Here is a 25,263-nt window from a genome sequence, read left to right as displayed (position 1 = left end):
AGAGTCCATCATTTAGCTCTATTATTCCTAATATTCATACATGACTTCCCTGGCAAAATTTTATGTGAGATCGATGTATGTACTGATGACCCCACACTTTATAATACACACGACAGGAAAACAAATGAACACATAGCTAAGGAAATTGCAGAACCACTAGATGATGCCCTCCAATCTGTATTGGAATGGGGACAAACATGGAGTGTCACCTTTGATGCTGCCAACACTACACTTGTGTTCTGTAATCGTTACAAGAAACCTTCTCTACCGCAATGGCCAAAGACTCTTTATCTGAAAGTACATTTTTTAAACTCCTCGGCCTAAAGTTCACAGAAAAGATGAGTCGGAACAATTACATTAAGAGCATTACCAGAACCGCTGCGAAGTAAGTAGGTTCTCTCTACCGTGCTAGAACGCTACTAACGCCCGAAAGTATTCTGTACTTTATAAGAGCTCATTCTCCTATGTATGGAGTATTGTTGTCATATTTGTGCTGGTGCATTTTCTACTAATCATCTCGCTCCTATACAAGGTTCAAAAGAGAGGCGCCAATCTGATAGGTACTGAACTGCCATCATAGCTTCAGCTTCTGCCCCATCGACGAAATGCAGCATCCTTTTGCCTGTTCTACAAGTACTTTAACAGTGAATACTCCGACGAACTGTCAGCACTCGTACCCCCTCGATGTAAATACCCCCGGCAAACCCGACAACCAGCTAAATCATACCCCTTCACAGTAGAGATCCCTAGATTTAAGAGAGCCTTCTACTCCAGTAGTTTCTTTCCCAGAACTGTTAGATTTTGGGATTCCCTTCAGGGTGCCTGCTTCCCCAGCTTTACTGACATGCAGAAGTTCAAGTGTAACGTGAACTGACATTTTGCTGCTCAACTTCCAACATAGTATCACTGTAGATTACATCGCTGATAGTAGCCTCCTACATCAAAGTGGCAATATGTCTTGTTTGGGGTGAAAATGTAATAAAACGTGAACACCTAAACAGAGAATAATTGGTAGTTAATTAGCAATTATCCGTCCAAAGATATATGTATATATGCATATGCATATATATGTGTATATTTGTTTATATTATGTATATTAAACTAACAAGGCCCGTTAACCGGCGGTAGGATGAATCCCCTCGTGTAAAAAAATTAAAGTACGGTTGGTGTTGTTGTAATCTTACTACAAACCTTCTCATGTTAAAAACGGCAATATGAATGGATACCCCCAACCTCCTAATGTTAAGAACGGGTTTCGCAAAAGATTACCCATTTTTGGGGTGTTGGTTTGGGTGTTGTGGCAAGCAATTTACCCGAAATGTAAGGTATGTAATAATAAAAAAAAAACAATATATTTCGCTTTGTGCCCTACTTGTGTCCAAAATTAAAACAAAACATTCCATAATAGTTCTTATAGATTTTAGTACGCACAAACAGTTTTACACTTCAATGGTATTTTGCATTATAACGTATTTGTGTGTAAAAATATAAAAGGAAACATTTAATAATAGCTGTGCAAGGCTTCCGGAAAAAATTTTTATAAAATGTAAAAAGCAGTTGTTACCGTCTCGAGCACCCCTTAAAATATAAATTTAAAAAAAAGGGATAAAAAAGAACATTTTAGCAATGGGTGCCTTACTCTGTACATCCGCCCCGACGGCTTTCACAATTAAACAAATGATTAAGATTTTGTAAGAAAAAATTATCGTTTATATTTAAAGTAAGATTTTGTAATGAGAAAATCATTTTTAAAGTAAAACAAAAAAAAATCATTGCCCAATTACAAACAAATTAGAGCCTGGGTGTATTCTTTTCGTCATAGAGCATTGTTTCATTTTGTGTATACGAATTCTGGGTATTGTTACTATTTACCGGATGTTGTTGTCACAAGTAAAAAAAAAATGTTAAATGTTAGTTACGATTTTAGAAGAAAAAAAATCTATTATATTTTATTAAGTGTATTTTTTCACAAATATATAAAAGTAGTCGTGTATGTCCGCACGGAGCGTTGTCATTTTTTTAATAAATAAAATATCACTTATTTTTTAAAGTAAAATGAACAAATTATTTCCCAATCCAAAATAAATCAGAACCTGTTCGGTTTCATTGTGTATGATCATCTTGTGGTTATTGTAATTCTTAACCGGGGTTTCTTTTCACAAGTAAACACATGGTAAATGATAGTTACGATTTAGGAAGAAAAAAGATCAAATTTCTTGCAGAAGTAATTTTTTCACAACTAATAAAGGAAGACGTTTACATCCGCAGCGAACGTTGTTGTAAATAAATAACTTTTAAAAGAGATATGTATAAAAAATATCTTTTATTTTCCAATAAAAACAAAAAAATAATTCAGAACCTGTTTGTTTTCGTTTCGTCAGGAACCTTTGTTTATTTTGTGTTGATGCATTTTGTGTGGATGCATTTTGTGTTGTGTAACTCTGTACCGGATTTCGCTGTCAAAATAAACACATGTTAGTTGCAATTTAAGAAAAAAAAATCCATTATATTTTAAAGTATTTTTCTACAAATAAACAGACGTAGTCGTGTACATATGAACCGAACTCAAACAAACAAACAAAATATTTTAAAAATATGATTTGTTTAAGGAAAATTTTGTAATAACAAATCATTTATTTTTTAGGTAAACATAAACGTTAAGAGTTTTAACTAGGAATACGTTCATGAATTACATTAATAAGCATATATACTTATGGAAATTGTGGCATATTTTATAGTGCCGAACTGTTCGTTTTATGGTGAATAAGCAAATAGTGAAATTTCAGAAATTATCTTTCTCAGCCAAGAAACTAGATCGTAATGCTATTCGGGAAAAATCATGCATTTTCTAGAATAAATTGGTAAGAACGTGGTATTGTGTAGGAATTCCGCAGCCAGTTAATGACGGCTAACACGCAGGAAAGTAGGATAAAGTGCTAATACACACGATGTAGTATGTGGTGGTCGAAAGAAGATTTATGGACGTGAGAGTGAAAATATAGCTACTTCCACTATTATGGGCTACTACCTTGATGAATATGGCGCCCCTTGGAACAAATGTTATGGTTTAATATTATGAAAAATGTTTATGAAAAACGTGCTATAGTTAAATAAGGTAATGCCCAATGACATAAACATAATATATTTTTCAATGCCATCTGCTTGTGTCAACGCACGGTAGTTTCGTCCAGAGAAGCAATATTGCGCCTCTTTTATTATATAAAGGATAAGAGCGTTTCGTTATTGTTAATACCGCTAAGAAACGCGAACAATAAAAAGCCAATCCATCTATCTGTCTATCTATCTATCTATCTATCTTTCTCTCTCTCTCTATCTATATATATATATATATATATATATATATATATATATATATATATATATATATTTATATGTATATATCTATAATATAAAGCTGAATGGCAGTGTGGGGGGTTGTGTGTGTCTGGTTACGAATAGGCTCCGATATGGTTGATTATTTTAGAAAACTGATTGCATATAATGATAGAAGATGTATCGAGAAACAGGGATGGGTATATTTTATCTGGAAGAACGGTGGTTCATTAAAATTGTGCGGTCTGCGTTCGTGCCTGGTCTACAAAGTATGGAAACAAAACTTTTAAAAATTACAAAAACGTTTACGAATGTTTTTGATATAAATGTACATAAAAATATTTTGATAAGTATGTTTAACTTAAATAGGGATGGTATAATAACATTGGGGGGGGGGTCTGCGTTCGCACCTGGCCTCCATAGGTTGGAAATAGGCACCCACTTTAATAAAGACTTTTCATATCTATCTATGTAAGTATACTTTGATAATTATGTTTCAGTTTGAAGAAATATGGTATAATAAAAGTATAGGGTGTTCGTTCGCACCTGACCTCCATAGAATGGAAATATGTCACAAAGTTGAGCAAGGGTTTTTAATATAGATCAACAAAATACTGTAATAAGTGTCTCAGTGTGAACAGATATGGTATAATAAATTATGGGGTGTATCTATTTTTTTTTTACTTTCATCATATTTTGCTTTGGTTTTGACACCCCCAAATTCAACCCAAATTTACAACCCTTCTTTTCATAACCTACAATATTTCATAAAGCAGTCCATTTTCTATAGGTTGTTTTTGAACTCAGTCAACGATGGGTACTATTGCTGGTATATATATATATATATATATATATATATATATATATATATATATATATATATATATATATATATATGTATATATATATTACTTTTAAAGAACACCGTACGTAGTGCCATAATTAATTACTGAGGGTGCATTTATTAATTTTGTGTAGTTTTAACATACACCATTAAAAAGAACCTTCTAAAAGACCAAAATCCACTTCTAAAGTATATCTCTCCTAAGCCTACATTAGAGAAAGAGGAAAAATAAGGGGTGGACAAGAAAACCATCTATCTAGACGTATTTTAGTCAACCCACTTTCAAGATATACGTTGGCAGCGGGGGAGAAAACATCGTTTAAAAACGTGGTCAATAGACCATAAATTAACAGCCAGGATAAAAAAATGTATAGGGAATAAGAGAAAAAAGACAGAGAAACGATCTCATCCCATGCATTATTATAAATTATTATAAATTATGGGTATACTCTTTTTGCTTGCACAGAGATGGTTGGCGCAATTTAATGTATACAGTCTCGAGAATTTTTAAAGTGAATAGTTTTTACAATTGTCATTCGATCTTAGTAATTTTTTTCAAAGTCTCAAATCTCTTCACAGACAGCGACAGACGGTTGGATGAGGACGGTGGGGGGTTCACGTTTTTATACGGTTTGTTCTTCTCGAATCTCAACTTCAATTCCAACTAACTAATTTTAGCACGACAGTCGTATATATAGTAAGGTATGTGGATGGGGTGGAAACTTCCCCTCCCCGAGCCAATAAGATTTCGCCACGAAATCGAAAGCTCCAGGTCCCTGCGTGGGCACAATTCCCATATCTGAAATTTGAATTACTAATTCTCACGATCTCCAAGGTTAGCTGTCAATTCTGACATCCGACTTTGAGTTCACCAAGGTCAAACAAGGTTATACGTGAAGATGTCACAGCAGGATTTTAAAATAATTGAATAAACACATTTACAAAGTTAAGGTACTAGACAACTCTGGCTTCATTATCAAATTCCACATCACTGTGTTTCATTTTTCTTCCACTACCGACACCAGATTTTTTGGGAGAAAATACGCAGGAGTTACAATCAAATACACAAATATGATGAGAAGCTTAGTAGTAATGTACCTCTTGCTTCACTACAAAATTTCACATTGCTGTATTCTTTTCTTCTAGATTTGTGACACTATTATTTTATGTGAAAGGATAGTATTTATTGACAATAACTCAGCAGGTTTTTTTCAAATAAGTACATACATGCATTGACACTGATAATGATACGGCCATTTTACTTTACCATACTTTTCAATATTAATGTAGTTCTTCCCCCCACCATTACAACAGACAACACAATAGTAAGAGAAAGGATGTCATTTCCGAAATATGATTTCACAGGTATTCCATATTTTTGAAAATTACGTTGTGGGAGATTGTATTGTAACCCTAAAATGGGCATTACTCCTTTCAGCCACACCTCAAAAGTGAAGGTTTGATTATCCCTAGAGAACATCAGAGCACGTTTAAAAGCAACATAAGCATACCTATATTTACTCACAACTACAGCCGTGACACCCTTCGCCAAAAGACACGTTGACAATTCAGAAAAATATTGATCACCCTCTACAGAAACTGGCTTAGTTCACCTTCACAGAACGTCAACAATTGATGTACATAAAATAAAGTAATTTTAAACTTGTATACTGTTTCATCATTTACCGGGGCTGACTTAATATCCTCTCCCCTCACGAAAATACTATTAGATATAGATAGAAAATAAAGTAATTTTTACATCGAATAATTACAAAACCCTCATTTAATACTGGAGAACGACAGGTCATTTGCTAATATCTATTTCCACGCATATGGAGTCTTCCGCTAATACATATTACAACACAATGATTCAATCCTAAGCGATGCCAGCCCTTCAGCCAGTATATATTCCCACACATTTTATTCAATCTTGGGCGACACTGAGTCTTCTGCTAGTATGTATTTCTACACATCTAAATCATTCCCCGGGCGACGTCAGGCTTTCTTCTATTAGATATTTCTACAAACTGCACGTAATCCCAGGCGACGCCGTTTTTTGCTAGTATATATTTCCACAAATCTCATTTAATCCCGGAAGACGCTGGATCTTCTGCTAGTATATACTTTCACAGATCTCATCCTATCCTGGGCGACTTTTTGACATATTTCCATTCTTTGAATCTCAGGCGAAAACGCGGACTTTATAATTTTATTATACCATCTGACTGTAAACGGAAATCTACTTATCAAAGTATTCTTACGCGGGTTGATATAAAAAATCTTTGTAAAAGTTTGTGGTATATTTCTATTTTATGAAGATCAGGCCCGAACGCAGACCCCACAATTTTATAATACCATCCCTGTTCTACATACATATACTGATCAAAATATTATTATGCGCATCTATATGGAAAAAAACGAGGGAATATAATTGGCCAGCAGAAAACTAAAGTAAATTAATTCTACAAATAATACGAATTCTAAAAGATAAAATATTTATAAATTCGTAGGCATGTGTGGTTTGTAAATGTATAATCTTTCGTCTTCTTCAGATGTATATTATAGAACTGTCGTAAATTAGAATGTGCCAAGTAAGATTCTGAAAGGCATTTTATAGAGGTTCCCTCGGTCGACGGAAAGGTTGTATAAACACCACACAAGACAAAAATAATAGTCTGAATAATCCAAACAATACCAATCAACTGATTTTTTTAATGATTTTTCTATTACGCTGTACGCAAATGATAATGTTGAAATGGAAACGATATTAGTGTAAAAATAAATGGAAATTAAATATTTCATTTGTCATTTGAAAATATAATTTTTTGAACGGACATAATTTGTAGCAAAGATTGTTAAATACGTACTTTATTTGATTAAATACACTAGCAAAAAATATCGGAGTTTCTATTGTATCTTACGAAATATTACATTAACAGTTTTTAAAAAAGGGTAACTACGTAACATATCAAAAAAATACCAAAAGTGAAAAGGTAGATGAATAAATGTCAATAAAAATACTTTTTTCGATAAACCTTTACCGTTAGCAAATGTAACTGGCATTTTAATTACGTTGCGTCACTTGACATTAAGAACATTACTTAATAATCTCACTTGCATGTTATCTATTTTTGTTCGATTTCACAATTTATTGTTTTTTATTTAATAATATTTTTTTTTTATTTTATCGTTCTCGTAATTTTTGGATACGTGTCTATTTATGAAGGAACAATTACTGAGGTACAATTTATTTGATTTGAAATTTCATATTTCGTTCACTCGTACAATATAGAAGCACTAATGTTAGTAATTATTATATCATTATGGTAATTTACACAACGTTGTTCATTTATGAACATTTCGAGGCATTCATTCTTAAGAATAATACGGCGAGGACACGCTATTTTTCTTGTAAACGCAGTTACAGTCAAAGACACAATTCTTACCGTGTCGGGAAGTAAGTATTGACAGTCAACATTAAGTAGGAAGGCCATTACGAAAGATTACCTCCTTTATTGAGTATTAAAGTTCGTTGCTAATTGCCTCAGGCGCACAGAGTGAATAATTCCGTCCTTGCTGTCCTGGACTTTGTGTGGGTCAAGAGTGCACTACCTGTGTTTATCTTGCACAGCAAATATTGTTTTATCATTGTGTCATTTTATCTAAACTGAAAGAAAAGTAAATAATCATCTTTCAATAACATACGATGTTGTACTTCTGTAAATACATGTTCTTGTGAATGTAAGATAGTAATATCTTATTTATTCTCGGCCCTTTAAAGGCGAAACTGGAGAGTAAGGAATTGATATATTCGAAAGTTTTAACTATCAAATATGAATGGTTTAATACTTATTTCATTTGTCTTACAGGAGGTTGTTTTAAAATTAAGTGACCCTTATAAAAGACACGCAAGATATTATTAAACTATAGCATTATCAATAAATGAAAATTGTAAGAAATAGTATAGTTCGGGTTATTCGTTACAATTACATATTGGTGCAAGTGTTAACGCACACAACATAAAGTAATAAATCAAATGTAAAGAACTCTTTCTAGCTTGGTGTATATATTATTTGTACCATATTTATTGAATTTAGGGTGAGCTAATACTATATATTTACGCTTAAAATTATTAATTTTTCATGTATAGGGTTTATAGCTTATTAGGTATTTGTTTATATATCTTGTTTTAAATGGTTAGTCTTAGTAAAGCTGACTGATGCCCGGAAGCGTTAAACGAACCATCTAGTCAGTCGGTGATTAATGCTGGCTGAAATAAATTTAAAATGTAATTCATCATTCTATAATAAAAGATATCAATGATTTTTTTTTAAATTTCCACCCATTGAAAATTGTAACGTATGGCGCAGCCAGATCAGCTGTAAACACAACACTGCTGTTTATTGACACCAACCGAGAGGTCTTTTTAATATTCTCATTGTTCTCTTAGTACAATTTTCTTGATCTCTTTTGCACTTGGTTAACCAGGAATATAAGTTAGGTAAAACTTCAAGTTTTTTATTCATAAGTCATGCAGCACCTATAATAACAGGAATGAGTGATATCTCTGTAAGTTTCCTGTTTTTTTTTCAAATCATACATTATAGTTATATTTGGTATGTTTCTCCCTTTCAGTTCTGTTCAGACCTCCATCATTAAACAAACTCAATTAAACCAAGGTTGCAACTCTCTCTCTATAATTATGTCACGTTTCACAGAAACAATTGTCATGATAGGTGGCCGGATTACATGGTCGTATTGTATGGTATATAAGTAATTTCCAACTGTTCTTTAAGGTTGTTGTTTCCAGGATTTGCTGCTACATTGGATGTTTAATTTTTTACAGATGGTCTAGTGGGGGACAGTGTTTATTTACTCAGATCCCAGGAACTGATAATAAAAATGCATGCATAAAAAATATGACTAGCTGGCCGATAAAATATATTTATCCGTCGTTAACAGCTGTAGAATGTCATAGAAAGTAATCATTAGAAGGGACCCATTATAAGAAAATGAACATCGGCATGCGAATTTGCGAAAGTGGGCAGCTCTGTCATCATTCCCTTGTAGGGGTCTCTCTGGTGATTAACACTATACTTACACTTTATCAAGACAAGAAAAAATCTTGGTACGGTAGACCATAGAAATGGACAAGATGAACTAACAAGGTGTCAGCCAACCGTGGAAAAAGTCATCTCAACATTGACCTAGATACTAATTGTATCAATAAATTTCACGAATTAATAGTCAATAGAACACTGGAAGAGCATGTATTGCAGGGGTGTGTATGCTGGTAATTATTTATTTGCCATCATATGTAGGTTAATTCTGATAATTCTTCCGATTACTAGAATATATCAATTTTGATGAGCTGAAACAGTCAATTTCACAGAAGCCTCTATGCCATAATTATATCAATACTTGTCAATAGCATTCCTTTTAACTATCTATACAATCGGCAACAGATTTAGATCGTTCCAAGATTTAACTTTCTTTTACAGGATCTGCACTACTTGAACCCATCTTGCATCAAACGGGACTTACAAAATGTTCTGTTTTGTTTTCTACGTTGTGTACATTTACTGTCAATGCGTTTGATTGTAAAATGTTTTAATCTGACATCCACACGTTTATATTGGAATTTTACTGCCTTAGTGCAAAATAGGGGGCATTTGAAAACGGGCATACACATGTACGTGCATGACATCTTCCTGCCTCTCTCTCTCTTTTTCTCTCTGTCTCTCTGCTCTCTGTCTCTCTCTCTTTCTATAAAGATATATATATATATATATATATATATATATATATATATATATATGATAGTTTGGTTTCAAATTTAACATCTTATGAAGTAAGCATTATGTGCATTCAATAAGAGGAGCGTATTATTATAAACTTAAACAATTACATATTTTTATATTGTTTAAATATATATATATATATATATATATATATATATATATATATATGCCGATAGTAGTAAGCAATTCGTAATTAAAAATCAAGAAACCCAAGTGCATTCGCTTAAATAATATCCCTAACTGTAAATTGACGTAAACATTTGTATCTGGAATTGGTTGGTTGGTTGTTTTTGCTTTACGAAATATCAACCTTTTTCAGGTTATTTAATGCCGAACCCAGTTATTTTGAAGAAAAAGTTTTTAATAGAATATATTTGGGTTTTTTTTTCAAGTCGGTTTCTATTAAACTTATAGTAAGGCCTCTAACAGGTACTACCACTCCGCGTCAGAGTGGACTTTGGAGCAATGGCAATTAAGGGGTGGCTCCACACTCCTCAAAGCCCAAATCTGGGGCGTAACCATCAGATATAGTTTAAGGTCTTAAATAATGTATTAGTATATATATATATATATATATATATATATATATATATATATATATATATATATATATATATATATACTGTTTTTAAATATTCCCAGAAGCGATGGTCGAAACCGGTCAGTTCGCTACCCATTTCTGTTTCTTTCCTTTCCGGTCCCCCCTTCCCCCCTTTTTAAGATTAAAGGAATATATATATATATATATATATATATATATATATATATATATATATATATATATTTATATATATACAAATGTACTTTTAATCATGAATCATAAAATCTTCCTTTCCTAATTTCAATATTTATGTCTTGTATCCCTAAAAACGTTATGAAATATTTGAAGACGAGGTACAATTCGAGTTTAATTAAGAAATTAAACTCTATTCTAAAAATTAAACATAAAATTAGATCGACGCAAGATAAAATAACATTATTACATTCTTGTGTCAAGGTGTGCCCCTCGTTTATTTTATTTAAAATTAAAAAAGCGAATTTGAAACTTGGACATAAAATCCAGAATGCGTTTATCCATAATTTTTTGGGATAAACTAGCATTGAATTTAGAGAAATATAAGAGTGAAAATGTTTAGTTATGGAGGGAAGTAGTGAGCATTCTTTCGTGCTTTGATACAGTTCGCTTTGCACAATATGCTGCAATTTTACAGGAAGGAGATATTAAAACATTAGTTCTTAAATCAAATAATAAATTGCAAAACTTAATATATAAAATGTTTGGGTGTAATACCAACCCCACTATCGGAAGCAACGTCCTTAATTTATCTTCCCATGATTTTTCACCTTCAGAATTAATGGTACTTGATCATGGGTAAGATTTTTGTATTCCTTTGCCCGGTGTTAAACGAGAAGAAGTATTTTCGGAATTTGAAATCCTTAATGCCCAAGCGGAGCGACTTGCACCAGTCTCTGAAACCAAAACTAGGGAACTCAAGGCAAAATTGAATGACCTTGCTCACAGTTACGCCAGTACACCAGTGTTGCATTCTGAGTTTAAATGGCGCAAAGAGCATTTCGCAGTTATTAAAATCCTACGACAAGACCCATCATTAGTCATTACTAGACCAGATAAAGGGTCAGGGGTGTTTATACTAAATCATCATGAGTACATTGACAAAATGTCAGTAATACTAGATGACTAAGACAAATTTGAAAAATTGGGCCCTGTCGCAACTCAGGATTCAACCGCCTCCTTACAAACCAAATTTCAAAAGAAACTGATCAAGTGGGTAAAAAACGGTGTACTTCCGACGAACGTAACTTGTGAGATAAGACCCTCTGGGTCTATCCGCTTAAGGTTACATGGTCTCCTAAAAACCCATGAAGCGGATATCCCATTAAGGCCCATTCTCTCCATGTTAGGGTCATCGCAACACAAGGTGTCTTAATGGATTTTTGACATTTTACAACCTGTTTTACAGCATTATAGTAAATATTGTCTTAAAGATTACTTTTATTTTGCTGATTTTATTAAAAAGTCTAAGATTGTTAATAGATTTATGTGCTCTTATGACATTATCAATCTTTTTACTTGTGTCCCTGTTTTGCAAACTATAGATATCTGGCAGATTTTTTTATATCGGGGCCGGATATCACCTCCTATTCCTGAAAACATCTTTATTGAACATGTAAAATTTGCCACGACATCTGTAGAATTTAGTTTCAATAATAATTTGTATCGGCAAAATGATGGCGTAATCATGGGGTCAGTACGTGGACCGACCATCGCGAATATTTTTGTGGGGTTCCATGAAGAGCACTTACTATCCTGACCCATATAACCATTAGTGTACCTCCAATATGTTGATGACACATTATGTCTATTGAATAACCAAACGGAAGCAAACATTTTTTTCTCCTTACTTAATGTAATGCATCCCGCGTTAAAGTACGAAGTATGAGGGAGAGTGTAATTCATCCATAGCTTTCCTTGATGTATTGGTAACAAAAACGCCATCTTGTTACCACACATCTATATACCGCAAACCAATATTTACAGGTTAGTACACTCGTTGGGATTCATTTTGCCCTAAAAAACCTAAGATAAATCTAATTTGGACCGTAACACATCGTGCCCTTATGATTTGTTCCAAGTCAAAATTAGCTGAGGAATTGAAAACAATAACGGATACTTTATCCAAAAACGGATACCCGCTAGATGTGATTAGGTCAGTTATTCAAAAGAAATTGGCTGAATTCTCTCGAATTAAAGAGAATATAGAAGCAAAATGTGCAATTTATCCTCGTGGGCCTTGGTTGGGTACAGTAAGTGAGAAATTTGCCAAACAAATAAGTTCAGCAGTCCATTGATGTTATTTTGCTGCTCATGTGCGTGTTGTGTTCTCTACGAGAACTTTATTATCATCTTTTCGAAAAGACGTTCTACCCCTCCCCACCATAATAGTAACGTTATTTACAATTTTGAATGTGGTTGCGGTGCCAACTACTTAGCTCGAACGACATTAAGATTAGATGGAAGAATCCAACAACATGTACCCAGTAAAATTAGAAATGGAACCGACCGGGCAACTGACGTTGTTACTAACACATACGGGTCTTAAATTACTGATCATTTACTTAAAAACCCACCTTGTGCACTGAATTTAGCACGGACTCTTTTTCTATTCTTAGGCGTGTTCATTCATTATATCACCTTAAGATCTTGGATAGTATTCACGTTCGACTTAGAAAGCCTTCTCTTTGCAAGCAAAGGGAATGCCTCCTGAGTTTGAACGTGATTAATCTCTAGGGTATACGACCATGTTTATTTTGATCGTTTTCACACTTTTTTTTTCTCCCCGTAAATTGAATAAAACGCAATTTGGAGCGCTTTTTCATTCTTTGTTTTTAAAAATTCCTTGATACAACTTTGAGAATCGAAGGTCGAAACCGGCCAGCTTGTTACTCATTTTTCTTGCTTTCCGATCCTGTTTCCCCTTTGTCCCCCATTTTTGGAGAGAAGATTAAAGGAATATATATATATATATATATATATATATATATATATATATATATATATATATATGTGTGTGTGTATATATATACAAATTTACTTTTAATAATGAATCATAAAAGTCTTCCCTTCCTAATTGCAATATATATATATATATATATATATACATATATATATATATATATATATAAAATACATGTTTGCAAGCAATCGAGAGGAATTATTTTTAAAAGCGTTTAAATTTATTTTCAATTAAATAAGGAACCATAATTTAAGATGTTAAGATGACCAGTGAAACTTTGTAATTAGGGGGAAAGTCTGATTTCAAACACTGCACTGCTTAAGACAAGTAGTATAATCGTAACTCAGAGGATTGTCAATTAAACATTTTTTGATGGGTTAAATACTGCACAACAGGATGAACAGGAAATGCATAATTCAGCACTCGCTTCATCTAATAATTAGCAATAAACTTTCAATTCGGTGGAAGTGCAAAGGAAAGACACGTGATTACGGAATAGAGATAAATTGGTTTAATAATATTGCGGTATATATAGAGATAATACCAATAATAATAATAATAATAATAATAATAATAATAATAATAATAATAATAATAATAATAATAATAATAATAATAATAAACATAATAGGAACATTACCTTAAACTGATAATTAAATATTCTGATTTTTAATAGAACTAAACATTCGAAAAAATTCAGAGGTTATCACATACTTTTGAATAACTAAAATAACCAGTAGTGTAAGGAATGAGGAAATATTAGAGCAAAGGAAGTACTAAGTTGTACCTTCCCAGAGAGGAAGATTATCAATGTTTTGTGAAATATGGGATGACAAACAGGAGAGGGTAGAGCGGTCGCTCTAGTTATATCTAAGGCTTTTAACAGGGTATGGCATGAAGGTCTTCTCAGAAAAATCAGATCATACGATATCACTGTGAGAATCTTTTACATAATTAAACCCTTCTTAGATAAGAAAAAAGAATGCAGGTTGTCCTCGACGACCGTACATCCAAACAATATTATAAAATGTGGGAGTTCCTCAGAGGTATATCCTTGGACCTCTATTATTCCTAATATTCATAAATGGCCTCCCTGACAAAATTGTCTGAGAGATAGGTATATATGCTGATGACAGCACGTTCTATAAAAGACACGACAGAAAAACAAATGAACACATATCTAAATAAATGTCAGAAACACTAGTGGATGACCTCCAATCTGTAGTAAAATGGGGACACAAATTAATGGGCACATTCAATGCTGCCAAGACTAAATTGTTTCCTTCAATAACTACAAGAAACCTTCCATACCACCAATAGCAATGGCAAAATACTCTTTATCTTAAAGCACATCTTTAAACTCTTCGGCCTAACGTTTACGGGAAACATGAGTTAGGGCAATTATATTAGGAGTATTGCCAAGACCGCTCCGGAAAAAAGTAGGTTGCCTCTACCGTGCTAGAAAGCTATTAACACCTTAAAGTATCCTGTACCTCTATAAGGCCACCATTCACCCATGTATGGAGTATTGTTGTCATATTTCGGCCAGCGCATCTGATACTAGTCTCTCACTCCTAGCCAAGGTTCAAAAGAGAGTCGCACACCTAATAGGTCCTGAACTGTCATCCAAGCTTCAGTCTCTGTCCCATCGACGAAATGTAGCACCCCTCTGCCTGTTCTACATGTAGTTTAACGATAAATGCTCCGACGAACGGCAAACACTTGTCCCCTCTCTACGTAAATATTCCCGACAAACCCGACAAGCCGTACAATCCCACCCCTCTACAGTAGAGATCCCTAGATGTAAGCCAGCCTTCTATTCCAGTAGTTTCTTCTCCAGAGCCGCTAGACTTTGGAACTCTCTGCCAGGTTCCTGCTTTCCCAACTGTACTGACATGTAGAAGTTCAAGTGTAACGTGAACCGACATCTTTCTTCCCAACTCCTCACCTAGTGCCCCCTGTAGCTTGTGTCCCTAATAGTAGCCACCTACATCAAATGTCCCTTGTTTGGGGTGAAAATGTAATTAAAAAATCCATTTAGTTATTAGATGATTTACAGGATTTAGTAGAGGCTAAGTGATTTCAGTAATGCATAATTAATTATTTTTTTTTATTTATGTTTGCATCGTAAAATTTGCTTTTGATATTAATCACATTTTTATTTTGAGGGAATATTATTACCCTTAAGTCTCATATATGCACTTGGAGCCTGAGGTGTATGTATTAGATTTACGGAGAATAACCCAACTGATTGAGAATATGCCTTTGTTTATTGTTTACATTATATAATTTATTAAATATTTCTGGTTAGAGATTTTTAGGCTAATTAAAATAGAGCATCCAATGTATGTGCATGTTTTTAATAGAGTCGGACTACTGTTGCTGCCATATGGACTTTTTATGATACAGGAAGAAAACGATCATAATTGTTATCATTATCTCTGGTGAGAACTGGAGAAGAGTCACAAATAGCATCAGAAAGCAATGGATTTTTGGTATTACCATAATGGGAATTATTAGGCATAATTCTATTTCTATTAATGATCTTAGTGGCTTACTTGGTGGGATAGTTGGAGTAGTTAAGAGAGCTGGGATACTGGTAGTTTATTTAAGGGAGATTGAGTTGGTGGATTTTGGCACTGTTTATTTGAGGGGATTCAGTGTATATTTTAGTTACTGTGCATAAATATGCAGCATCTTTATGGGTGCAATTATTTCCTGGAGGGCAATCACGTATTTCTCGCAATAACAATTTCATTACAAGGCCAAGGGAAAAACAATTGTTGGGGGTTTATTTAATTCCTTAATATAAGATGTGATTTTTGCCTGTGATAAGTTAGGCTGTTTCCTTTGAAATCTAAATACAATTATTATTAAGTCCTATATCTATGTGGGTACTTAAATGATTTTTCTGCAAACTTGAGAATACTTTAGAGATATTTGTTTTGACATCAGAGCGGAAAGTGGGTTTAAACCAGATATTATTCTTCCTTCTGAATATTTCTTCAGATATTCATGAGCATAAACATTGTAAATATTTAATGCCGTGTAAAGCATTTGTCGAGCGCAGGTGTGTCAAAATAATAGTAAATGCACTTTTAAAAAACAGCGTTAGTAGAAAATTAAAAAAATAAAAATGTAACTGTATTAAAGAGTAGGCAAGAGCAAGATTTACAACGTAAATATATATATATATACTTTTCTTTAAAATTTATTTGGAATGTGCGACCTGTAAAATGGTGGTCGTCATGAAATTTCAAGAGATATTGTTTGGTTTTAGAAGGTCGATTATTTATAAAACACAATATATATATATATATATGTGTGTAAGTAAGTAAATATATATATATACTAGCAAAATACCCGTCGTTGGCAGGGTTCAAAAACAGCTTGTAGAAAAGGCACTCTAATTTATGAAAGTATGAGAGGTTATGAAAAAGAAGGGTTGTAAATTTGGGTTGAATTTGACTTTATCAAAAGCAAAGCACTATATGATGAAAGTAAAAATAAAATAGATAGACCCCATAATTTATTATACCATACCTATTAAGACTGTAACACTTATCACAACATTCTGTTGATCTATATTAAAAACCTTGTTCAATTTTGTGGCATATTTCCATTCTATGGAGGTCAGGTGCGAACGAACACCCCATAATTTTATCATACCATATTTCTTCAAACTGAAACATAATTATCAAAGTATACTTACACGGATGGATATGAAATGTTTTTATTAAAGTTTGCGCCTATTTCCATTCTATGGAGGCCAGGCGCGAACGCAGACAATACAATTTTTTATACTCTCCCTATTTAAGTTAAATCTTATTTATCAAAGTATTCTATCAAAAACATTTGTAAACGTTTTTTTTATTTTTACATTTTTTGTTTCCATACTTTGTGGACAAGGCGCGAACGCAGACCCTACAATTTTAATGAACCACAGTTCTGGCAGATCAAATATATCAATTCATATGTCTCAATACATCTTCTATCATTATATGTTATCAGTTGTTTTTAATAGTCTACCATATAGGAGCCTATTTGTGACCAGTCACACATACATACATTGAACTTTATATATATATATATATATATATATATATATAAATATATATATATATATATATATATATATATATATATATATATATAAAGAGAGAGCGAGGGGTGCGGAGAAAGAGAAAGACAGAAAAATTATGAATCATGCGGACAACGGTTGTAATTTTTTACAACTTTTGTTCAATGTAACTCTGGGCATAGTAAGGACTGGTTAAATACAGTTAAAAAATTATTCTCACTTGGAGTTCGGCGATTCAATATAAAATGGGGACTAGACACCAAATCCAATTGCGAATTATTTAGGACTTCGCTCGAATTATGACTGAAGAAACTAAAGTATGCTTTCTCCATGGATTAGATATTGTGTTCCGTTTAAAATTTCGTACAGATCCTCGAGGTCTCTAGAAATTGTGAAAAGTCTGACATAATACACCTAAAGAAATAACAGGCTACGTCAAGCAAAACGTTGGGGGAATAATACGCAAGTTGGGAACAGTAGTCCGAAAAATCTAAAAAAAAAGATAACCATAATAATTTCATTTCATAAAAGCAGAAACAAAAGATTTATAAATATCTCTTGTTTTGCCTAGAATTATTTCGATAGATAATATCATATATTCTTACTATTAAGAACACCCGGCATTTTCCGGGATCGAATGAGAATTTACAACTTTTCACACTCTCATACTTTTATTGTCATCGAAATCAATGAAAGCGTCCATATTGTTTTATTAAATCGATCTTCTGCCTGCTCTAGTTCGGGACTTCTCATAGTGTACTGAGACAGATCAGAATACCTTGTAGTCTATAGTGCATTTTAGATGATCAACCTTTGATCTTATAAGACTTTCTGTCTATAATGGCTTTAAGATTAAAGTTTAGTATCATGGTTCATTTGTGCTTTAAACAAAAACATTCGTTTCAAACACACCACTGTCTTATCAAATAAGCAACCGTTGATTTTCATAAATTAGTTTTGCATAATTATTTAAAATATTAGTTAAACATTCAAGAGTCATTATCATGGTTTAATTGTGCTCTAATAAACATTTATTTCCGACACGCCCCTATGTTATAAAATGATTTACTGTTAATTTCATAGACTAGGTTTTTTCTGCTCCTGTGATGCTAACACATCTGAAATGTATTTGTGGAGGGTGGTTGAGTAAAATTGTTAACTTTAATCAAAATAGGATTCCCTTCTTTAATCGGATTTTTTTTCTATTATTGTTATTTGATATTTATCGGACACATTCAGATAATTAAAACTAATGTACGAACATTCCCAGACAAATAATTTAATTTCGTATTACATTCCAAAAAACTTTGCCAGCCGTTTCCGAATCCATGAAGAACTCTATGTCACACACACACGCATATATAACGTTTATATTTACATAATAAATAAATATATATATATATATATTTAGATAGATAGATAGATAGATAGATAGATATATAGATATATAGATAGAAGATAGATATGTTTCTGTAAAGTGTCAGTTATAAGCGATATTCTCACTGGTAGGGCAGTAAACATTTTATTATCATTTGCCAGCCCATGCGCAAATATTTATCGAGTGCCGCATCGAAAAAATTCGCAAAACGTGTGCATGTGTTGATTTGTTGATTTAACATTGAAGTGAGCTAAATCGTTACGTTGTTTAAGCATGATAGCTTTGAAGTAAAGAAGCTCGTGTTGATTCAAAGAACTTCTTTAAATTCTACACTGCTCGATGTTCAGAAAGGTTTGCATAAACATATCTAATATCGTGGAACGAATTACGATAATGACTAACGTCGCCGAATCTGGATACGATTTTGTCGCGATCACATCCGGTTGTGTGCAATCTAACCATACTTTCAGTAATCAGAAACCTGTTATCTTGTGTTCAATTTAGCGTATACAATGCCTAATTTTATTATGCCAGCATTTACTTTCTCAAAAAAATGCATTATACCGTGAAATAAATGCGACTAAACCAATATTGTATATTTCCGTTTGTATTAATTTATACTTGTATAGGATCTGCTATGAGAAATTACATTCTAACTTTTGAGTCGTGGGGGACAGTAATGCAGTTCGGCTTTTTATGTCATTCGAAATTGGCACTCGTATGTTTTTCGTAGTTTCAGTTAATAGGCAAACAAGAGTTTTCAGGTTAATGTCTAGTAAAAATGTGCAGTAAAGTATAACAGTTGTTTCTATATAGATAAACATTTTGCATTGGTTTGTATGGACATTCAAGTTATTTTATACATATTTTAATAACATCTTATATTTATGTAAAAAAGTATTCCTGTATTAACTATAACTAGCGAGACCTGTGGGAATTCCACAGTTGACTCTTTCATATGTAATATATTGATGTTGGCATTTTTGTAGATGTTCAGCGTAAATGAAGACACTCTGATATGATTGTAGTTTTTTTGTTAAAACTGCAAAAGTATATATGTCAGGTATAGCCTTGTCGTAAAATATGATATTTTAATTTATGCGGATTTCTTATATCTATCTATCTATGTATCTATGTATCTATCTATCTATCTATCTATATATATATATATATATATATATATATATATATATTAAAGTGAAAGTGTCTGTGTGTGTGGCTGTGTGTCTCTGTACATTTCCCTACGCAATATCTCTGTCAATTTTAAGCCTACAGATTCTACATTTGATATACAGGGTACTGAGATTTGAGAGAATCGATGTAATTGGTTTTCGGATAGAAATTTGGCGATCTTGGGATCAAAACTCAACGATTTGACCTTTGAAAACTCTATCAAACTCCTCCTACAATTTATTTGAGTCATTTCAGCCCATTTTTCGGTCATTTTAGTTTATCTTTAAGAATTTCATGTAAATCCTATATTTACGTATTCATTCATTACACGAGAGATTGCGACTAATGGCTGCCGGCCTTGTTTTCATTGTAGGTTGTGGGTTCATAACGTTGTAGTAAGAGAAATAATATATTATGAAAGCATCAGTCGCTAATTCTCTCTCTCTCTCTCTCTCTCTCTCTCTCTCTCTCTCTCTCTCAATAAACAAATGTAAAAAAATAAACTATGAAAAAAAATGAAAAAATAAAATAAAAAAAAATGCTCAAAATAAAGTTGAAGGTATCACGCTTTAATAGGATGGACATCGACACGAACAAGAGGAGCTTCAAGGACTGCTAGACAAAGTTCGAAAATTGTGCCATTGTACATCTAACACGGAAAAAACTATATGTTTAGGTGCTCCTTGGAAGGTAGGGCCCTGCAACTTATAAATCATCTCTGAAGGTAGATACGCTATGACCCTTTAGCTATTAAAGGACCAATAATTGGCCGAGGAGGATATAAGAGGTGAAATAATTAAGGAAATATTAGATTTCCAGTTAGATAATCCCAAAAACCTGGAAGGATTAAAAAATTTATGATAAAGACCCAGGCCGATATGTGGGAGCTAAGCGCCTCGTATAGTTATGACTTATATGACGATAAGTCAGCTGAGGCAATAATAATAGCATTAGTGTTTTTTTTGCGAAAGTCCCGCCCGAAGTAAAGGGAGAACTCTTACGAATCTCTGGGACTACCTCCCCGATATTAAAGAAAACACTAAGAATAGTGAACCAAATTCTAGTTGCCAGACAGCCGACCGAGGTACTGATATCCAAACCTAGGCTGCAACATAAGATTAAGTCAGAGGAGATGATTAAAACCTCGTCTCTTTAAACTTTTAACATCGCATTTAGATCACAGGTAAGATGCGACTTTTGCAAAAGCAATAAGCATTTGTCTGAGGACTGTGGCAACTATACGACCCATGAAGCCAGGATAACTCGGTGTAGAGAGTTGCGTCTTTGTTTTCGGTGCCTAAAGAGATCTCACTTGGGGAATATGTGTGCATTAAGGACATCAAGAAAAATTTGTTGCCATAGTTGCAACTCTAAAGAACACATAACTGCTATGTGCTTAACTGTTACGAGTAGTATGCAGGTTCAGACCTGGCTACATACAAAAGACGATAATTCCTTCCTTTCTCCCATAATTGAAATAATAGTGCAAAGAGGAGATAAAAAGAGTGAAGGTAAACTGCCTGTTAGACACTGGCAGTCAAAGAACTTATTTGGATTCTTTACTTTTAAAGAGGCTAAATTGCCTCTCCTTCGCAAAGGATAACATAATGGAAGTAACGTCCTTTTAAGGAACGAGTCCCACAACATTTAAGGAAATCTCGCTGGGATTGAATTTGATGCCCGGCAAAACACATACTCTTCAGATTCTCGCGATCAAGTTGAGCTTGTCTTACAGATTTGAAGGACGTACTCAGATTCTTGGAAATTTAAAGAATCGCAGAGCGGCTGCAAAGTTTAATGCAGATGCGGATTTGGTTACTATATATGGGTTACTAGGACGCGACGCAATCCAGTACCTGGAACCTTTAAAGATAGTCCCTTACATGTATGGAGAAGCACCAGATAAAAAAAAACAAAAAAGAACACAAACTAATTATGCAGAGGTGTTGGCGAAAACTCCACCACTTCCATCTTCCAGAATCAACTACATGGTTCACCCAGAGGAATCATACCCAGACCCTCTAAAAAATTGGTTTGAAGAGAGTAGTGTCCAGCGAGGGTTGGAAAACATGTTCATCCCTGAATCTATTGGATTACCCACCGACGAGAAATTCTCCACCTTGAATGAAGAGAAGGTTAAGCAGTTTAGAGATTCAATCACATACAAAGATGGTCTCTATCATGTACAACTTCATTGGTATGAAGATGAATTAAAATCGTTACCTTCTAATTACAATGATGCTATTAGGGTGCTAGAAATAGTTAATAAGGATCTGGAGAAGAAAAACTTGTATAATCAGTATCTGGAAGTTTTTCAACAACAAGAAGACGAGGGTATTATCGAAGAAATAAGTGTGCCTCCCAAACAATTTAAAGACTATATATGGATTCCCCATAGGCCACTGCTAAAACTAACAGACCAGAATACTACAAAGGTGAGACCGGTATTTAATTGTTCTTATAAGTATAATGGCTCAGTATCATTGAACGAAGCAGCATATCCTGGACTGAACCTGATGACCGACATGTTAAAATTGATGATCCAATTCCGAACAAACTGATATGTCTTGTTGGCTGACATGAGAAAAGCATTTCTGATGATTCCTCTGGAATCGGAAAAAGATCGTAATCGGTTTTGTTTTTTTCTGGAGAAAGGTGAAAAATTACATTGCTACAAGTACAACGTCCTTATTTTTTGCCTCAATGCAAGCCCTTTTATTTTAAATTACGTGTTAAAGTTTCATGCAGAGAAGTCCCCTTTGGATAAATGTTCGGAGGTCCTTTTTTTTCTCTTATTACACAGTGATCACCATTATCAAGGCCCGTAAGCCACTCAGGGATAAGAGTTATTGCAAGTATATTGCGTCAGTGTGGAGATTTGATTAAGTGTTTACTTAAGGGGGCGGTTCATTAGGAATTTGTAAACATTCGACTTGAATACATCCAAGTTGTAGTCCGGTGGGAAGCAAGCAGACGGAACAGAGTTCCACAGGCGTGCAGTTCTAAGAAAGAAGCTTTGTTCATGGAATCCACGTTTTGATTTAGGCACAGATATAGAGTGGGGAAATTTTTCACAGTGGATTCAGCTAGACGGGTGTTATTCGTGAAAGATTGCCGAGGGGGGACCAGAGATTGGAGTTCAGACGAGCACCTGCCATGGAAATAACGGTAAAACAAGGATAGGCTCGTAACGTCTCTTCTGTGGGAGAGAGGTTGCAGGGTAGAGAAAAGGGCATCCCCCACTAAGCCACGATGTCTATTTTGTACTCTGTCAAGGCAGGATAGGCTGTTTTTAGCAGCTCCTGCCCAGATATGACAACAGTATTCCATCCTTGGACGTACTTGGCTTTTATATAGATAGAGAATTGCATCATTAGTGTGATATCTTCTGGAGCGGTAGAAGGATCCCACTATCTTTCACGCGATCTTGGCAAGAGACTTGATGTACGTGTTCCATTTCAGATCAGGAGTAAATGTCAAACCCAGAAGCTTGTCAAAACACCGGGGCCTATCCCAGACGAGAGCTATCCATCACAATTGATGCCAGATGGGGATCAGAGCGTTGATGATGTAAGGATAGGAGTTTGGTTTTGGATGCATTAAAGGTAACCAGCCACGTCTTCCCCCATTGAAGCACGCGCTGAAGATCAGAGAAGAGAGAATCAGAGAGAACTTTGTCATTTACAGCCTTTGATGTGCTGCCGTAGATGGTCATGTCATCAGCAAAAATGTCACCGAATGATTTAAGTAACATAAGGACCTCTAGTGTATAAAGGTCTGTCGGGGGTATTTACGTCGGGGCGTACAAGTACTTGTAGTTCAGCGGACCATTCACCATTAAAATACTTGTAGAACAGCCAGAGGGATGAAACATTTCGTCGATGAGACGGAGCTTGAAGGTTACATTACAATTAAGGACACACCTGGTTAGCGGCTCTCTTGTGAACCCTGTATAGGAGTAAGAGAATAGTAGCAGATGCACCAGCCGAAATACCCCATCCATGGGCGAATGGTGGCCTTATAGTGGTACAGGAGACTTTTTGGCTTAAGTAGCTTACAAGCACAGTAGATTAAGCCCACTTTCTTCGCAGTGACCTTGGCAATACCCTCAATGTTTCTGTTCCAACTAATGTGCATTGTGTGCGTTAGGTTAAGGAGTTTAAAAGAAGTGCTTTTGGGTAACATATTATTAGCCATATCTATTGGTGGTTGAGGTTTCTTGCAATTATTGACGGAAACAAGCTTAGTCTTGGAAACATTGAATGATACCATCCATTTATCTGCCCATTCTACTACAGATTGGAGGTCTTCCCTCGTTTTTCTTCCGTTTTCTTATATATGTGTTCTTCTCTTTCCCCTCGTGCCAAAACAGTGTTTATCGCTTTGAGATGTTCAAATAATGTGTACAATTAAGACTATTTAATCTACTTGTGTTCTCCTATTCAAATTTTTAAATGGGTTAACTTAATTATTGCTTATTGTATGCACTCACGCATATCAATAAATTGACCACGTCCAACGCCTGTTCGGTTGGCCAAGCATCATTTTTAATTTAATTTTCTCAGTTTTAGCCTATCACATTATACATAGCTTTAGTATATACACGCTACTCAGATATAGATATCAGTTCACCTTTTGTGTATGTCAAATTTCATTGGTTATCGCATTTCTTTTTACCGTAAACGTTGCACACTTTAATTTCGGTTTTTATTATATTGTGTCGCTCTCTCTCTCTCTATATATATATATATGGGGGTGTATGTATGTGTGTGGTTGTGTGTATTAGTGATGGTACGATTCCAACATATTTCCTGATTCCGATACAATTACTGATTCCGTACTGAATTCCCGATTCTGATACAATTACCGATTCCGATTCTTTATAAATCTCTAAATATTTAACTATGAAGTTGTTATTTTGTCATGATTACACTAAAAGCAACGTGTTAAATGTGCATATATTTTCTCAAAACATGGAAAAAACAAACTTGTGAAGGTGACTTCTAGCTTTTAGCTTAACTGGTAGTTTACGATTATTGAATATTTGCTGTTTTATTATTTCTACCAGCAGTTTGTTTCAAACAAAATCAAGTAAAAACGATAAATAAAGGAGTCCT

At 34.0% G+C, this 25,263-nt stretch overlaps 1 protein-coding gene across 1 annotated transcript; it reads left to right on the top strand.

Moving 5' to 3' along the window:
- Positions 1–22,029: 22,029 nt before the first annotated feature.
- Positions 22,030–22,707, top strand: LOC145271900 (uncharacterized). The gene has a single exon (XM_080127015.1). It carries the CDS (start codon positions 22,030–22,032, stop codon positions 22,705–22,707), a length of 678 nt encoding a protein of 225 aa, XP_079983141.1.
- Positions 22,708–25,263: the final 2,556 nt, after the last annotated feature.

The sequence above is a fragment of the Euprymna scolopes genome, chromosome 4 (assembly GCF_053919585.1).
Source record: "Euprymna scolopes isolate OS-2025 chromosome 4, ASM5391958v1, whole genome shotgun sequence".
NCBI classification, from domain to species: Eukaryota; Metazoa; Mollusca; class Cephalopoda; order Sepiida; family Sepiolidae; genus Euprymna; species Euprymna scolopes.
Note: the sequence above shows the minus strand (reverse complement) of the source record. Positions and strands in the feature narration are given on the sequence as shown.